At 36.0% G+C, this 17,481-nt stretch overlaps 2 protein-coding genes across 6 annotated transcripts; both read right to left on the reverse strand.

The window, feature by feature from the left end:
- Positions 1-603: 603 nt before the first annotated feature.
- On the reverse strand, positions 604-8,086 carry LOC130745567 (uncharacterized). 2 transcript variants are annotated; one of them, XM_057597891.1, is made up of 7 exons: positions 7,721-8,084; positions 4,043-5,704; positions 3,818-3,956; positions 3,454-3,601; positions 3,115-3,360; positions 2,295-2,582; positions 604-1,175 (listed from the first exon to the last, which is right to left on the reverse strand). In XM_057597891.1, the coding sequence occupies exons 2-6, from the start codon at positions 5,688-5,690 to the stop codon at positions 2,304-2,306; spliced, it is 2,460 nt and encodes an 819-aa protein (XP_057453874.1). In that variant the 5' UTR covers positions 5,691-5,704; positions 7,721-8,084; the 3' UTR covers positions 604-1,175; positions 2,295-2,303. The 2 variants fall into 2 exon arrangements, with proteins under 2 accessions (XP_057453874.1, XP_057453875.1); XM_057597892.1 differs by lacking the exon at positions 3,818-3,956 and having other exon boundaries at positions 3,454-3,632; positions 7,721-8,086.
- A 1,105-nt stretch (positions 8,087-9,191) lies between these two features.
- Positions 9,192-15,228, reverse strand: LOC130745568 (protein FAR1-RELATED SEQUENCE 5-like). 4 transcript variants are annotated; one of them, XM_057597895.1, is made up of 5 exons: positions 15,010-15,228; positions 14,491-14,658; positions 12,199-12,623; positions 11,791-12,002; positions 9,192-9,627 (listed from the first exon to the last, which is right to left on the reverse strand). In XM_057597895.1, the coding sequence occupies exons 2-4, from the start codon at positions 14,588-14,590 to the stop codon at positions 11,802-11,804; spliced, it is 726 nt and encodes a 241-aa protein (XP_057453878.1). In that variant the 5' UTR covers positions 14,591-14,658; positions 15,010-15,228; the 3' UTR covers positions 9,192-9,627; positions 11,791-11,801. The 4 variants fall into 4 exon arrangements, with proteins under 4 accessions (XP_057453878.1, XP_057453877.1, XP_057453876.1 ...); XM_057597894.1 differs by having other exon boundaries at positions 9,192-9,610; positions 15,053-15,227; XM_057597893.1 differs by having other exon boundaries at positions 15,053-15,227.
- Positions 15,229-17,481: the final 2,253 nt, after the last annotated feature.

Consider the following 17,481-nt stretch of genomic DNA (forward strand, 5'->3'; position numbering starts at 1 on the left):
GATTATAAAGAGATTTAGGGTGATTTTGTTTCCTCATTGGGTTTTAATGGAACGGAAGAAGAGATTCATGTCTCCTTTGACATTTTTATCATGAAATTGAAAATGACACATTTTTTAGTGCGAAAATAAACAATTTCTCAGTCCTGTATGCTTTCATTGGTTTTAGAAAAAGAGGGAGGAAATACAAGTGAAAGCAAAATAGGGAAAGAATGATAATAAATATAGTTTTTTTTAAAGCAAAAGATATATTAGATGAAATTGTTGATTGTACAAACAGAACTCAACAAAGTGAGCAAAATCCCCTCCAATAAGAATACATAAAAATTTCAATGGTGCGCCAAAGATATAACTTTAGAAATCCAACACCTAAAAAACACCTACCCATTGCAGGAAAACCCCCAAGCCAAATTGACGAGGTCCAAACCCGGATCAAGCACTAAACGACCGAAGAGAAAGAGCATATATGTCCGCAATCGAAACGGAGCTCAACACGCTATTGAAGGGGACGAGAATCAGCACAGAACATCAACCAGACAACCAGATAATAAATATAGTATCTGAACTATAACTATGAATCTGGCTTTTCATAAGATAAACAAAGCATCTATAGAAGAGTTGGCATATCTATAAAAGAATTTCAGTATTTATGGAAGATCAGCATGATTTCAATACATTTTTCAACACACACTGTCACAGATAATTTTTTTGAAAAAATCAACCCACAAGTGTGCTGACTTCTTTTGACCAATTACAAAGAGTGTGTTGAAAAAGCGTTATCAAAAGAGTATGTCGCTAGCAAAACTACACAGCAGAGATGCTCCAACACAAAGGCTATATACCGCATCCATATCCCAAAAGCGGTTTATTAAAAAAGCTCTTCCTGGATAGATGAAAAGGAGGATGACATGAGCTCTATTTATTGAAAAGATCAGCCACCATAACCTTTGATCATCAAACAGAAGTACCATACAGCTACAAGTTGCCATTGGATGACACTTTATGGCCATGAGATGGGAAGGGATAGACATCCTCACAGATGGCCAGGAGCTACTTTGAGACTCTCCAGCCTCAATGGCATTCAGAGTTCGGTTAATGTAAATATGTAATCCTGAGCTTCATCAAATGTTGGTTCCTTTACTTCATTAGCATATTACCTTCTTAATTTCTATAGATAACTGCATAAAAAACAATAATGAATGCTTCAGTTTGCTTAGTTCATTTCAAATGAATGCTCAGTTTACTTTTTAACAACCCTCTGTTGTATCATATCAAAGCAAACATATGCATCAAAGGTAGGGAGGGGTGACAAACTTACAATCAATGTCATTAAAAAAGAGGCAGAAAAACCAAGCTGGCACGGATAGAAGTAAAAAACGAAAGGAGTTCCAAATCCTACAAAGAATCATTTCTATTTAACTGAAGAAACCTAGACATTTAGAATTCAAAGGAGAGCATAACTTATTCAATCCACTTAATCACATCCCTTAACATTCAAAATTGCCAATTGAACATTCAAAATGTGTCAAAAAAGGAGAAAATCTTTTCTCAATATCCTCAACCAAACTATACAACAGACCACATGCTTTATCAATATAACAAGCAAAACGATCCTAAATATATGGCACCTAGAGTAACCTTAACAGCAATTGAATTCGAAATTTAAAGCACTAATCCAAGCATTAGAATCCTTGAATATGCGTTACTTACTTGCAAACCGGTGATTATTGCTTAAAGATGACAAATGTGCTCTTACTTTTCACTTTCTAAAGACCCCAAATGAGTAAAATCATGGGCACTAATTCAAATATCTAAAATAGAAATGCTAAGAAAGAGAAATAGTTAACTGCAAGATTCTACCATAAGCACGAAACGCATATAGCAAAAAGTGGATAGAGAAACCCGTAAACTAAAATTCCACCTACTGTGGTGGGATTTAAATTTTCTTATTTCAAGTGATAAAACTGCCCTATTGATATAATGCAGAATTTTTAAAATTCTTGACATAATTAACAAAATAAGTTAATGCTCGGTAAAATTACTTTACCCCCTCAAATGCAAGCACTGCCAAATATAATTTTGAAATTGAGAACAAATGATAGATGTAGTGACAAAAGAGTGTCACACGGAACAATAGACATAAGGTAAATGCAGCAATTGAAGTGAAGTATGGACTCAACATACATGGCATGCAGTAACAACTAACAAGATGCAACAATAAAATATAACATGGCTAGAGAATTATTAAGGACACCAGGAAGAACAAAACCGGGTGCAGTAGCCTAAAAATATTGAACCTGAATCTCTTAGAGGTGTGCAGTTAGTCTTCCACTGCTTAATGGGTCAGCAATACTGGGTGAAGACAGATTATCTTCACTTTTACTTATATGTGAGGCTGCATTTTGATTTGAAGAATTGGTGCAAACATAAGATAATGACTGCAGCCATGAAACCAATGTTGGTTTGCGGATGACATCATCAGAATCAGCCACTTGTGAATACAACTCATTTAAAACTATGTTCTGTGCATCTTGTGGTAACTTAGTAATCAGCTGTGCCAACAGTTTCATCAAGTTGGGCAAGACCTGAGAAGTAGTAAGAAGTTTACACAATCAAGTTCGAAAACAATATTTAATGCATATGGAATAAGACCATTCATTAAAAACCAATTTTAAGCACCTAACACCAAATAGATTATTTTTTAACAAGCTGGCCAACTCAAAAGCACTTACCATCTCTTAGTCTAGGAAGGTCTATATTGCTTAACTTTACAAGATGCAGCAAAAATCATCATACACTTCAAAGCAGTTAAAACAACAAATCTTTCCCATTATGTGGAGACCACTACATGCCTACATGGATCAGCTAACACTTAAATTCTCTATTATATATTAATTATTAAGTTTAGAAATATACTATTTACCTCTAAATTTATCTTAATAATTTGGGCTAAGTTTTTTTCTTGATCTCCCTATATTTCTATATATTGAGTTGTCTTCCATCTAGTCAAACCACATTACTGGTTCTTCTAAAGTCTTCTCAAAACATGCCCAAACCACCTAAGATGAGATTCTACCACTTAAAGCAGTTGATCATAATAAGTGATGAAAAACTTACTTGTATGTCAACAAGGAAAACTAGGCGTAAAAGCAGGTCCAATAACTTCTTGCTTGGTTCTGGCTCTCCTTGCCACTTCTTCCATGCATCAACCTCATGAGTTGAGACTTCAGAACAGAGCTGATTGGCTTTTTCAACAAGACTGTGAATGCAGTAAAAAGTGGCAGGGCTTCCAGCAGGAAGATGTTGGACCATTCCTACAACCCCAGAAGCCATACCCTCGAAAGGCGTAGTGCCAGGATATCCCTATATACATATTAGGTTTATGATATAAAAAAATTCTAAATTATCAGTCTCAGATTTAAAACTGAAGTCATTTAAAGAATCAAACTCAAATACCAATAAGGATCTTTGTATGTAATGGAAAACAAGCTGCTCCTTCAATGAAACTCTATCTTTGATTTCAGATTCCTTCCCCAGAGTCATAAATGCTGAGAACACAGAATGAGAGGCTCCAGCTACTTTTCCATTCGGGTGCTCCATATATCTAGTTTCATTCAAATAAGGAAGCAAATTTTCTGCACATAATAATGTGACCAGAGACCCCCAAATATTATTCAAGAAATCTTTGGATTAACTTTTCTCATGTTCAAAATATATCATAATTAAAATACTATAGAGGCAACTTTAGGCTCAAAGCCTGAAACCATTTTCTGTAAAGAACCAAGAAAAACTAAACATGTACTCAGTTGATATAGGATACAAGAACATAGTTGGAGCTATCGCGTTGCTGAATACAAGGCTGGGCAAAAACTCAATGAAAGTTGGAATGACTCGTAGGTAAAACAAGACACGAGCTGTTTGCACTTCATCCTTGGACCATAAGTATTTGGTTTTCTGGTCTAGAAGAATGTATAATCTTATGAAACGCAAAATAATAAAGAATATATGAGTAATTCACATCAAAATGCAACTGAAGAAATCATACCCGGGCCATTTGTCAAGTCAACATAAGAGGGTAAGGAGTTTATGAAACATGTACAAGCATCCTCATTCTCTTTAACACTTGCAACTACCTTGCGAATTGTTTCCATATACTCTGGCAAGCGGACATGGCGAAAATATTCCACACAAGAAAATGATACTAGTATCTTCAATGAGACTTCCGTCTGTATTTCTTGAGCAAATTTTGAGCTTAACTTGTGCTTTGTTACAGCTAATGCAAAGACTACAACCATAAGGAAAGCAGATTCTGCAATTTTTTCCAAGCCCTCAAGCAACTCATCGTCCTTTCCTTTAAGAACCAATGCCACTTGCCTGTGACCAAAGTAGATATCCAGACAGTACTGCCATATAAGATTTTCCACCATATTTTTACTTTCTTCATCTGCTAAAACATACTGATTGCAGAAAATCCCTGTTATAGCTCCTGCTTCCTTGAAGAGGATATTATCTAGATGTTCTTTGATCTCATTAAGCTTCAGACCACCTGAACTAGGTGACAATTCACACAGCCGGGGTAATGGAAATATTTCAGTTAACAATGCCAAAGCAAGGCAAACAAATAAAGAGGAATGGCCTGAAAAGGAGACAGTTCGAGTCAATCCTAATGAGACACACTGAAGCAAAAGCCTAGTATTAAGATCATTGCCTGAGTTCTTAAATCTTAAAGTCCTAGAAACCAAATCACTAACTATAGCCTCTATACAGATAACTGCAGAAGTCCTCATTCCAGCGATAATGTCCGATTTCATACCACTCGATGCAGATCTATCCATAGCTCTTAAAACTCCAACGCCAGCCATGAAAACAGCAAATGAAGCATAGTTTTCCTTACAAGCCTCAAAAGATTCTTGGAGAATAACGCGTACTTTATCCAAAAACTGAAAATTGATTAAGTGTGACATGACCCAATCAATCAAATGAAGAATCATGAGTCCATGATTAACACTTCCTTGAGGCCCATCTTCCTTGCCCCAAATTCCAAACAAAGAATCCAATATTCTTACACTATGAACAATCACAGAAGACGATAGAGCGTACCCGATTCCAGCTAAAAGATGAGGCACAAATTCTGTAAATGAACCAAGTAATGTACCCTTCTCTACCAACAGTCTAGACAGTATATCCAAGCAGAGTGTCTTAGTTCTTTCAGATACAGAAGGCACAAAAGAAAAAGCACCCAAAAGGAGAATACCTTGAGAGAAAACAACAGGATTGGTTCCAGAATCAAATTGAGAAGAGAAGATTTTAGAGAGAACCTCAACCGCGGAATCAATGATTGCAGAAGCGGGCTTGGCGGCTTTCCGCACCCATATGTAAAGAAGCCTAAAACACAATGGAAACGACTCATATGGAAGAGAAAATTTCGAGGATGAAAGAATGGAAAGGATAAGTCTTGCTTGAGGGTCTGCAACATGGAGGGATGCTTGGGAATTAACCAGGGTTTTGAGATGTTGCAGGTGAATTTGATCAAATGAAGAACCTTGAAGGGAGCCTCGGAGCTCAGACCAGGCCTGAACGATGGCTCTGGCAGATGAGGAAGAAGAAGTGGTTTTTGGGGTGAATTTGTTTGGATCACCACACCTGGTCTTTAGCCATTCCTCCAAGAACAAGACATTAGGTTGTCTTGACATCTTATCCTCAGACACTGCAAATCAGCAATAAAAGTTTGATCACATGTCTATGAATCACATACTTGATACTACTACATCAGAGATAACCAACTCTAGTTTATAAATAAAAATCATTTCCCACTATCATGTTCAACATTGTATTGATGTTTGGGAATTGATTTTAATACCATCCCTATATATATATTCATGTCATTCCCATGCCACCCGGAATGTTAATTTGTATACCGCACTTATAAGTGCAGTGTGTAATTGATTTCCGCACTTATAAGTGCGGTAAAATTGGGCGGCGAGGAAATGAATAAGGGTAACATTAAAATCAAATCCCTTGATGTTTAGGCAGATTCTACTCATCAGCAAAGCAGCCCTTTGAATAAGTAAGTTACTGAATTTCATATCCCCACCCCACCCACAAATACATTGTAGAAATTTGCTAAAATTCCACCAGCTTCATACTCATTCAAGGTTGTCTGTCAAGGTCAGTGAACATTGGGGGCACATAAATTTTGACCATAAAAGCAACTGGCGGATCCAGGACCCCGGGGTCAGGGGGGTCAAATTTTTCAATTGAGCACATCGATAAAAATATAATTAAAAACAACTGTAATATGTTTATACATCATATCAGCTTTGATTCATATCACAACAGGGTAATTCACAGCAGCTTGCATATACAAACAATTGAGCTGCCAATTGGAATGGCAAGTTACTTTAGCTATTTTGGTATTTTGGTTTTGGACTCATTTCTCTTCCCCTTGTCCATGCCATTATTTATAAATCAACAAAACCATAATGCTTGCAGCTCAACACAATCAATTAGTCAATGTATTTTCAGTTCTAACTCAATTTCTCATGTGCATCAAGTAAAAGAACATCAAAAACAAATAATGGTCAAATCAATTCTTTTCAATATAGGCAACACTATAACTATTCCAGTAAATGAAACATATTTTTTAGAAGATATTAAACATATTTTTTCTAATATTAAGGACGTTGGCAATTTATATCTGTGAATAAAAGTTGAAATGAAAATATAAATTTGAACTTGGTATTGAAGGGGAAAATCTTGAAAACAAGAAACTTTTTTTTAGATAAGCCAAAATTGATATTGAAAGGGAGCACTATGGTACTCCAACCATTTACAAAAGAGAAAGAAAATTAGCCAAAAGCTAACTATGGAAAAAGAACTGTCAAACGCACAAAAGCTCACAAGGAGGTTGTGCCTCAACCAACATAACAGATGGGTACAACAAGGTACAGCACTACTAAATGTCAAAAAGGAGAGAGCTATACTAATAGTATTCCAACCAAAATAAGACTTAAGATCCACCAGTGAAAGATTGTCAAAAACCAGCAACCTGTCAAACCATAAACCAGCAGCTTATTCACCACTCTAGGATAGCATTGAACTCATATATGCAATTACAATCGTACAAGAGACCATTACCTACCTAGTATTACCAGAAATAAAACAGGAAAGAAGTTTGGAAAGACTAGAATTGACAATTAAGTTCCTCTATCAGAAATCACAAAATACCATTTGAAATCATTTCCCTAATTCCCTTCACATTCCAAGTTCCAACCTCAAACCAATTACTTAATCAAACCATTTCAATCTCAGATATAAAACCAGTTACTAAATGACTAAATCAAACCAGTTACTACATCAGCAATTGCTAAATTCAGCAAAAGGAAAAGCAAGACAACAAGCTTATAACTCAATTCCTACATCAGGACAACAAGCTTATGCTAAATAAACTAAACTCAATTTCTACATCATCAGCAATTGCTAAATTAAAACCCAGTCTCATTTCACTTCAATTTCATAGACACAAACTTAATTCAGCAAAAGGAAAAGCAATTGCTGGGTTTTCAATTTCTAACTTTCAAGCTTTCAATTTCATATACACAAACTAAACTCAATTCCTAACTTTCAAGCTTCAAGAGCAGCAGAAAGAGAGAGAGTTGGGGTTTCAATTTCCCTTCACTTCACATTTGAATTTGGGGGTTTAGGTTTTCAATTCCTAACTAACCTTGAAGCTTCAACAGCAGCAGAGAGAGAGAGAGTGGTGGGCGATGGTGGTGGACTGGTGGCGTGGTGAGTTGCAGGCTTGCAGCGTTGATGAATGATGAGTGCGTGAGAGAGAGAAAGGAGTGGAACAGAGAACGTGAATGAGTGGTGGTGGGAAGTGGGAACTCGAACTGGATCGTGAGGTGAACTACAAGCCGTTTAGGACCGCTTGAGTGGAGTCACGATTGTTCATATCTGGATTCGTGGGTTCTACACTGCCATGGCTGGAATCAAACGCAGATCATGGGAATATGAAAATCTTGCATTACAAAAACCATAGAAAACACAGAGAGTTGACGACATGTATGGAGCAAATATTGATAGACATTTTATAAATTTTGATGACAGTCAAAAATCAAAATGATTTTAAAAAGAGAAAAATAGAGATCTTAATAATATATAAAGTTCATCCACCAAAGTGGGCCACATTGCTACATAATTTCCACATGTTTGCATTCTATTGGTTGTTGCTATTGAATTTCCAAATGACATTGTTTGATTGGTCCACATGTTTAATTTTCATTGGTTGAATTTAATGACTCAATAAATATATAATTAAATAGATCAATTAATTAACTAATAAATTGTTTCAATATCAACCTATTTTCAAATGGAATCCATTAATTAATTACATTAATTTGATACCATTGGTTTGACTTTTTTATTTTTCCTTTATTCCTTGATTGCTCCGTTAATTACATTATTCCTTGATTGCTCCATTAATTTTCCTTTATCCGTTAATTACATTAATTCTAAGTTATTCGATAATATCCATACGTTTTTTCCTGTTTTCTTTTTTAAGAAAAACCCCACAGACAATGATCATAAAGTGGTAAAAATACGATAGAAAAAATTGGAGAGAAAAAAAAATAGAATGATCAATTTGAGTCAGACTAGTCCATTCGAGCAAACGTGCTCACTTGACCACATTTTTTAAGTTGGATTAACCCATAGTTTTATGAATTGAAGTTTAATTAGTCTAGCCTACTTTAGTTGGTTCCACAAGTTAACTGGGTTATAAGGAAAATGTTATCTAATCTTTCATTTCAATTTGCTATAAGTGATACCTAAAAGATATAATTGAAGTTATTGTTAAAGCACAGGAGAAGCTAATCCTAACTTCTTTTAGATATTCACAGCAGATAATAAAATGATAATTATGTTACAAATTTGTATCTAGAAGCAGCTGAATCAGAGTTGGTCTCTTCATAACCTCACAAAAGGGCTTACTATCACTTAGTCTCGTTTCTACAAAAATATCTAGGGTATACTTCTTGTGTGTGCGCGTGTGCGTGTGTGTTACTAAATCTACCGATAACCGATCGAAGCTTGAGGTGATTGTTTTAAGTCATTTGAGTACTTCTGCAATTCACGGACAAGAACCCCCTTAAGCAACAAATCCAGGGGGTTGTTCAGTTACAAGAGACAGTAGATTGTGGCCGGGTAAAGCATTCCAGCACATTTATCATAAAAACAATAATATTATGGGACAACAGTAGTGTTTAAGCTAACATATGTCACAATTTTTACAGTATGCATTTCTGCATTTACAAAAAACTGATACAAGGTTACATCGCAACTCGGGGCATACAGGAATGTACTTCATTTCTGTATCACTGGCAAAATGTCACAATACAGCTATAAAGTACATATATTCCAACAAGTTATCAAACTTCAGACTTTATAGACATGGTGGCCATCTCTATGTCACACGGCTCACCTTACCAAGCATTCATCACTAAACCAGCGTCTACATGTATGAAGGACAAAACTTGAAAGAGTTATCCTTTGAACATGACATGAAAATGTTACATACAAGTTAGTGGTCACACCGTAGCCTGCATTGTGCAAACTGCAAAACATGTGAACCTAAAAGAAGATTATGGTCTGTATGAATCTCATGTCATAATACACAAAAATATAAAGGCTAGAATAGTAATTTTAAAGTAACCTTAAATCCAAACATTAAATGATTGAAAGGAAAAAACTGAATTGATTGTTTGTGCATGTCTGTATAAACAATCGAAAACTATGGTGAGTCAAAATCACCCTAGACAGAAGCAACTTCCCTAAGTTTTTGCAGCTATCCACCGTGATTTAGTTTCACCGTGTATCCAAACATGCACGAAATAGATGATAGATCCAACCAGAAAAAATGCATTTAGATTTTAGAAGGTGCAAGAAAATAGAAGAAATATGTAACTTGCAAAAATATTATGTTCAGAATTTTTTTTTAGAAACAAATTTTAAGGATATGTGATGACCCGAGGTTTATTCTATGTTTGTCGAGTCCTTCTTGTTTCTTTCTTCTTCCTTTTTGAGTCTTTTATTGAGTTTTAAGTCAAGTTGAGTCCCTTTTTATTTCATAATTGCATCTGCATTACTTAAGGTGTTTTTAATCAATTTATCTAGTCTTTTTATTAGTATTGTTAGAGAGTAATTCCTATGGTCAGTTTTGAGCTGAAGTCCTTTGAGTTCATGAGTGTTGATTGCACATTGGGGGTTTTATTTGCTGAGTTGAAGGAAAGGATGGTGAATTATCATGATTAATGACATGTTCCAAAGAGTTACATTGTTGTTTTGATGGTTTCTTGAGATTCTTTTCAGGTTTGATAGGTTTTTGATGGCTAATGATGATGGTTGAAAGCTAAGTTAAGAGCCATGATGATAGGAGAAGTGGGAGTTACAAAATTGAAGAAAAATCAGATGAGCCACGCATGTGCGCCATGTATCCCACGCACATGCGTGGAGCTCCTGTTAGAAAAACCTGATGCCCACGCATGTGCGCCGTCTGATCCACGCACATGCGTGGTGGCAAAATCTGATGCTGCGAACTGTGCGAATTTGAGCGTTTTGCCCACGCATGTGCGTGGAGGAGGCCACGCACATGCGTGGATTACCGCTGGAAACTCTATAAATAGGGATTTTGTTATTTCTTTTAGGGATCTTGTAACTTTTGAACAAAACTTAGAGGTTTAGGTTCTTGGAGCTTGTGGGAGGCTTCTTGGCCCTCTTCTTTCAGGTTTTTATTCCTTTAGTTTGCATTATGAATTCCCTAGCCATGCTTGGCTAGTTCTCTTTGTACTTTGGGTGAAGTGAACCTTAGTTCTGATTATGGTTTAAACTTTTATTTTCTTATATGAATAAAGTTTCTTTTCCATGTATCTTTTCTCTGAATCAATATTCTCTTGAGTGCACACAAGTGTTTTGCTTTCTTCTTGCACAACGGAAGTTGGTGAGGATTAAGGGACTTGGGATTAGATTGATTTGTTTGCTATCACTTAGGAATAAGGGTAGAAACTTATTGTGTTGGCCTGAACTTATAAACTTCATTCTTCAATTGAATTGACTAGGCACTAAGGCATTAGGTTTGGCAAATGAAATTGAATGATTTACTTGATTAAGGAATTAACAAGTAGAGGTAGAGGCTATAACATCATGGATAAGAATTCTAAACTTCATATAAGAAGTTGATTTGAGAACCATAATTGGACTGAGTGGAGCTTTGCCCAGGGTACTTCTTTTCTGAATTATAATTCTAAGCTTTTACTCACAAGTGTTTTTCACACAATCAAACTTCAAACATATATTGCTTTTTTTTTCCCTTTTACAATTCCGAACACTAAAATCTTAGAAGCAATTGATGAACAGCTATCCCTGTGGTTCGACAATCTTTTTTATTACTTCGATCAATCCGTACACTTGCGGAATTGCTATCAATATGTAACCGGATTTTTATATTCATGTTCAAGTAAATGGGTCAAGTTCCCACAAATGCAAATACAATTGTTGGGCAAATGACATTCGAGATACCCACTAATATGACATTATAAAGGCTATAATTAATTTATGCCCCAAATACATACATGCATTAAATCAATGCAGCATTATGAAATGGAAGTTTCATTCCCAAATGACATTTGAAATTACCACAGTCAGCAATAAGGTCAGAAAGAAAATTATCTTTTGTAAAGCATAGATATATTAAGAGAGGATATAAATATTAAATATTAAAGAGTTTAAATAACTCACATGATTCAGGGCTACGTCTGGTGCAAAAGCTCTTCTATGGGTTCAAATTCCTTAAGATTATTAACTATGTGATGAATTTTCACAGACAGCTTGTCACTGTGCTCTTCAACAATTTTCATAAAAGAACTTAACTGCTCTTGATATGTCGCACACAACCGTTTTTTTATCCGAATCTCCGCTGTTAATTCCTGAATTTTTTTATCCTTCTCATCCTAAAACAGAAATGCAACAGAAAGTGAATAAGAAAATGTTAGCAAACACATCCTTTTGTTTTAAGAAACCAGGGATGTTATATAACAACAATAATTTAGGTCTGGTGTGCTTCACAAGATATCACTAATAATTGAAATGACTGTAAAACATTTATCAATGATGGAGTATACTTTTAGATAAGAAATAAGGACCTACCATTGTCTGGCGTGCTTCACGTGGAGAGACCACTAGTGGATGATTATGATCCTTCACAAACTTTGTTATCACCCATTTTCCAGACTTGTCATATTTGATATGAATCATCGCCTTACAACCTTCCCTTGTGCTGGCTCTTGGTCTGCGAATTGACCCTAATTTCCCTCGGATGTTGAGACAATGACCCTCCTTATTACATCCAAGCCTACGGGCAAGAATCCTACCATCTCTTTCTGAGCGTCGGCAAGACATCACACGCATGACAAATCCAACATGACGGGCATATTCGTCATAGAATACCTTAGCAGCATCTTCAGATTCAAATTCCATGCCTTCATACGGTTCCTGGATAGCATGGTCATCAGAGACACCCAATTCTCCACCAGAAGTACTCTCTAGCACCCTACACCCCTCATTTGGATCCCCTGTCACAGAATAACTTTTCTTTTGAACCCAGCAAAGAGTTTTTTACAATGAAACCATGAAAGTAAACAATGCAGGAGATGACATTTGTTCAATACAAGGAAAAAACTTTAAATTAAAATCGCTCAGTTGCTTCAAATGCAGAAAAGCAAAAAATAAGAATATCCAATCAAAGGGTTCAATGGTTATTTCTCTCTATAGAGAACCATTACGTAGCACACAGGCATAAATCTTACTCTAGTTCTTTTCTTAGCCCCACCCCTTCCCCTCCAAGAAAAAGAGGAAAAAAATAAAGTTGTCTAGTGGAGGAATTCCAGCCCAGCAATCACTAGCACTGCAACCCATGTGAATCTCTGGAAAAATCTCTCACTGATATGTTACATTGAAACAGACTACTGGTTTCTTTGGTTTTGGGTCATGGTTCTTGTTTGAGGCATTGAATTTGAAAGGACTATTGGTCAGGGAATATTGCATCAGGGGAAGCTTTTCCTCGTCTTTATCATTGTTTCCTTTATATAACCATCCCTTAAAAAGTTCTCATTCCCTTCAGGATTTCAATCCCCCTCATAGTTTCCATTAATTTCAAGAACCTACATAAGAGATATAACATATAATTCTATTCACCCCCCAACCATGCTGAAGAGTTTGGTCTTAATTCTTGCATGCACTGATGCAAACCCTATTTTCAGTTCTTACTCATTCTAATCAGGAGAAGTGTCTTCTAGACAAGCCTGATTGGAAATCTAAAACCCTTAAATTGTTTTGATAGCAATACTCAACAAGCTAATGCCAAATACATTATGAGACTTTGCAGGCAGATATTTCCTGATATAGATGTGAAGTCAAACGTGAGCTTGGAAACATCTATCAATTCCATTGCTATCTCAGGCAATAAACTTTTTGGTAATTTTCGAGAATCCTGGGTATGTCTTTTAACACCCTAGAGCAATTTCTCATGGCTTATTTTAAAGTTTTCAGAAGGAAAATATTATAAATAAAAAGGTCAAATTTTTGACAGTACGCATTTTATGATATTCACTGGAGTATATGGCTAGAGCAGAAATTGAATATTCAAACCTTCAAGGACTACCTTTTGAACAAGTTACTGTAAAATGTGTCTCTTTGAAAATTTTCACATTGGTTTAAGTTGGGCGTTTCCTTGTCTAATATGCAGAGAGATTGGACAGTATTTCGCATTTTGAGTGTCTTAGGCTCAATGTCTTCAATAATTTCTTTGTTTGAGGAGCATATGTGCAAGAAAAGCAAAGAAAATGCAACAGGGATGGAGCTAAGGAAGTAAACATATATAATGGACAGCATTAATGCAGGGAAGCATTGTAGGATTGAGCTGTGATGTCAAATAACTATATCAATCTTAGGTATATTTTAAGATATAAACTCTATGTCCTACAAACCACAAGTCCATAACAGATAAATTAAGTAGCGTGCAACAATAGTAAATTAGAACTGTGACTTCATCAGTACTTGAAGTAGACTTCCCACATATGTGATACTGATTTCAGTGTAATTTTAGGCTTCTTTAATGTTCAGTAACAATTTTTGGAAGTTGAAAAGTGGGAACTACGGTCAACGTGTGCCATAAACAAAGTGGATATTGTAGAACAGGAAAAGTTAAATCACCCTTTGTACTAACCAGGGCCTCCTAACCACCCCAGGGGGTAGGGCGCAAGATCTCAGGTTTACTACCATAAAAAGCATAGCTTAAAACACTGCATCATTTGTTACATACATTATACAGTGACCGGGACAGTGTCATAAACAGGATGCAAGGGGTTTATACTTAAAACATGCATCAACTTCTAATCATTTTGCAGTCAATATTTAAATCAAAGGATTAAAATAGGATACCTTCATAAGTTTCTCGATGTATCTCGACTTCATATGTACTCAAACCCACATCCTCAGAAACTTCCATTCCGTCATTTCCATCATCTAATTGGGATTCCATGTGGCATTAGAAAGTAAGATGTCAACAAACCACAAAAATAGATGTAGCCTTGTAGTATACTATAGATCCTGTCCAGAAGAAACAGATTGATAATCAATATGAAGCTAATAAATTTCTTATTTAATAAAAGAATAAACTTTATTAATATTTAACTGAATAGAAACAGATAGTGATCATACTCAAATTTTTACCAACATTTTTATTCTACCTACATTTTTCAATCAGACTCAGACATGAACTCCAAATCAAACTTTCAGAAACTCCCAAAAAGATATAACTTTCACAAATGGGTATACTTCTAGTTCTAGCTAGTTAATCACATCACATGCTAAGGTAGAAAATCCTCAAATTATTGAAAGTTCCTGCAAATTCTCATCTAAATTCAACAAAAACCCCAAAATCAGAGCTGCAAAGTTTACCATCAAGATATCAAAGGAAGCTAGAAGCAAGAAAGTAACAAACCGCTTCACGGAACAATTGGCGTGAGTAGAGTTCGTTGTCCGACCCTCCCTGTTGTGTTCGCTGTTTTTTTGAAAGTCGGTGAATACTGCTCTCTTGAAACATGATTCGCACGTGAAGCATTTTTCTCAATGCTAGCTTTTACATTTTGTTTGGTATACAAGAGAAATAGAGAAGACAAAGTTAGAGAAGAAAGAACATGAAAGAGAAAAATATGAGAAATAGAATAGATTTATAGGTTGTTTTTATCTTTTCTCCCACCTTCATAAGAATAATACCAACGGCTCCTTCTTCATTTCAATTATAACAGCAACTGTCGCTCGAGCATCGACCCAGGAAGAATCAATGCCACTAAACGAGAGGCGCGCACCTATCCCACCTACCCACTCATCAATCACGGTGTTCAGCTGACTTTAAGTAGTAAGCCCACCCCAAGATGAGTGCTCTCCTTCTATTATAATAATATTTTTTTTGAATCAAACTTCTCAGTTTTTTTGACTCCACTCACGATCGACTAAAAGGAAAGTCGCCCGGAGAATCCACTTTTTCCCGTGATTTTCGTATCCTCCAACCCGTAATCGCAACGACCCAATTGCAAGAGCAGAAGTCGCCAAATTCTGAGGAGTCAGTATCAATTTATATCTAATTGCTCCTTCAACCCTTTGAGTGAAATGCGGCAAAAGGAACATCAGGGCAAAAAAGCTAGAAATTATAAATGCCAAAATCACAGTATAAAGGATCTTTTAGAAGCACATATTCCACCATATTGGGTCAGGTCATTTCAGGCAAGCGAATCATTTATGATGAAGAGGATGAGCTTTTTTCTTGTGAAATAACCGGTATAAATGATTTTTTTTACCATCTTTGTACCATAAAAAATAAAATGCTTGTTTAGAGTTGTTTTTGTCAGTATCGACCTAGATTTAGATGCTCAAGGTAGGGTGATTTCTTGGTCCTCCGCCGGTACTTGTGGATTCAAGGGTACACGAAGGGGAACACCATTTGCCGATAGATGGAACCTTCGTAGAGCTACCACTCACAAAAAGAGGGATTCTTTTTTTATATGATACAGAATATTATACTCGTAATGTCCAAATGCGAATCGGAAGTGCCGAATGATTTGTTATTAAACCATGGTATTTGATTTGGATTTTTCAAAACTTCATGGGCATGCAGAAGAGAAATGCCCAAATTTACCCGATGTAGAGGTAATCAAGAACCTAATAACGGAAAAAATGAGGTGTTACAGTATCGACCCAAATTTAGATGCTCAAGGTAGGGTGATTTCTTGGTCCTCCGCCGGTACTTGTGGATTCAAGGGCACCAATAAAATGCTTGTTCGTCTTCTCCGACGAACACAAGAGAGATCAAATATGGAGAAGATGAAGCTTCTAGTAGGAGGAAGAAATAATTTATTTGGTGCATTTTTAATTTGGGTTGATTAGGTGTTTTCTAATGTGAATATTATTAATATTATTAAAAAAACCTGTAATAAGAGGTTAAAATGAGGGTTGTGTAAGGTTGCACAAGTTTTTCCTTGTGCATGTTAGAGGGCTCCCAAAAGGACTTGAATATAGTCCTAGATTGATCCTTGGATTCTCATCTGTTTACCATAAATCAACATAGACACCAATACAATACTAAGCTTTTCATTATGAAATGACAAAAATGTCTTTTGACATTGCTAGCCACCTTGACGGGCCTCGTGCTTGTTCTCTGACGACTCCATCACGAGGCCACCATCTAACATCACAAACACCACATAGCGATCTTCGTTGTGGGAAAGCTCTAATATGCCCATAAACTGAACGTAGACGATCTCGAGCTTCGGTTCTCATCAAGATCTAGAACATTTTCATCGTCCGCTTCATCATACAATACATGCACTATTATCATCAAAGTAGACTATGAGAAACCTTGAATGCATCGGGGCCGTTCAGATTCGAGGTAACATTGAATGAATCAGTTACTTCAAAATAGGGTTTAAATCAACAACATAGACATTTTGACATGCATATTTCTTTAAAAGAAAATCAAACTTAGGAATTTTCCATCCAAGAGTTGTTTTTGTATTTGATTGTCGAGATCCCAAAGATGATCGTCGGTGGCAGTGGACGTCAAAGCAGAAGGTCGCTTGTCAAGATCCCGACGATGGCAGAAGTTTTGAGAAGCGAAAGAAGATAAGAGTAAAGGTCATATTCGATGGTGGTTAGTCGCACTTCAAGCAAACATTGCCATTCTCATATCACCTTTTTTTTATCCATCATCGTCCCTTAGCCATGTGAGATTTGCCCAAACTCTACCATGACTTGGTTCTTGAAAGAAATAGAATTGAAGTTTTAAAAATTTATATATATCATAAAAGTATAGATTACCTTTATGGGAGTTTAACTTGCCTAACACTAGACCAACATCATGTTGGTTTCATAAAA

The sequence above is a fragment of the Lotus japonicus genome, chromosome 3 (assembly GCF_012489685.1).
Source record: "Lotus japonicus ecotype B-129 chromosome 3, LjGifu_v1.2".
NCBI classification, from domain to species: domain Eukaryota; kingdom Viridiplantae; phylum Streptophyta; class Magnoliopsida; order Fabales; family Fabaceae; genus Lotus; species Lotus japonicus.

Excerpts from the sequence above, each read along its gene's own strand:
- LOC130745568 (XM_057597895.1), bottom strand. The coding sequence starts at position 14,590 with ATGGAATCCCAATTAGATGATGGAAATGACGGAATGGAAGTTTCTGAG. Across the intron at positions 12,624-14,490 it reads ACATCGAGAAACTTATGAAG|GGGATCCAAATGAGGGGTGT; the intron begins GTATCCTATTTT and ends ATTCTGTGACAG. Across the intron at positions 12,003-12,198 it reads GTGAAGCACGCCAGACAATG|GATGAGAAGGATAAAAAAAT; the intron begins GTAGGTCCTTAT and ends TTTCTGTTTTAG.
- LOC130745567 (XM_057597891.1), bottom strand. The coding sequence starts at position 5,690 with ATGTCAAGACAACCTAATGTCTTGTTCTTGGAGGAATGGCTAAAGACC. Across the intron at positions 3,361-3,453 it reads ACATACAAAGATCCTTATTG|GGATATCCTGGCACTACGCC; the intron begins GTATTTGAGTTT and ends ATATGTATATAG. Across the intron at positions 2,583-3,114 it reads TTTTCCTTGTTGACATACAA|GTCTTGCCCAACTTGATGAA; the intron begins GTAAGTTTTTCA and ends ACTACTTCTCAG.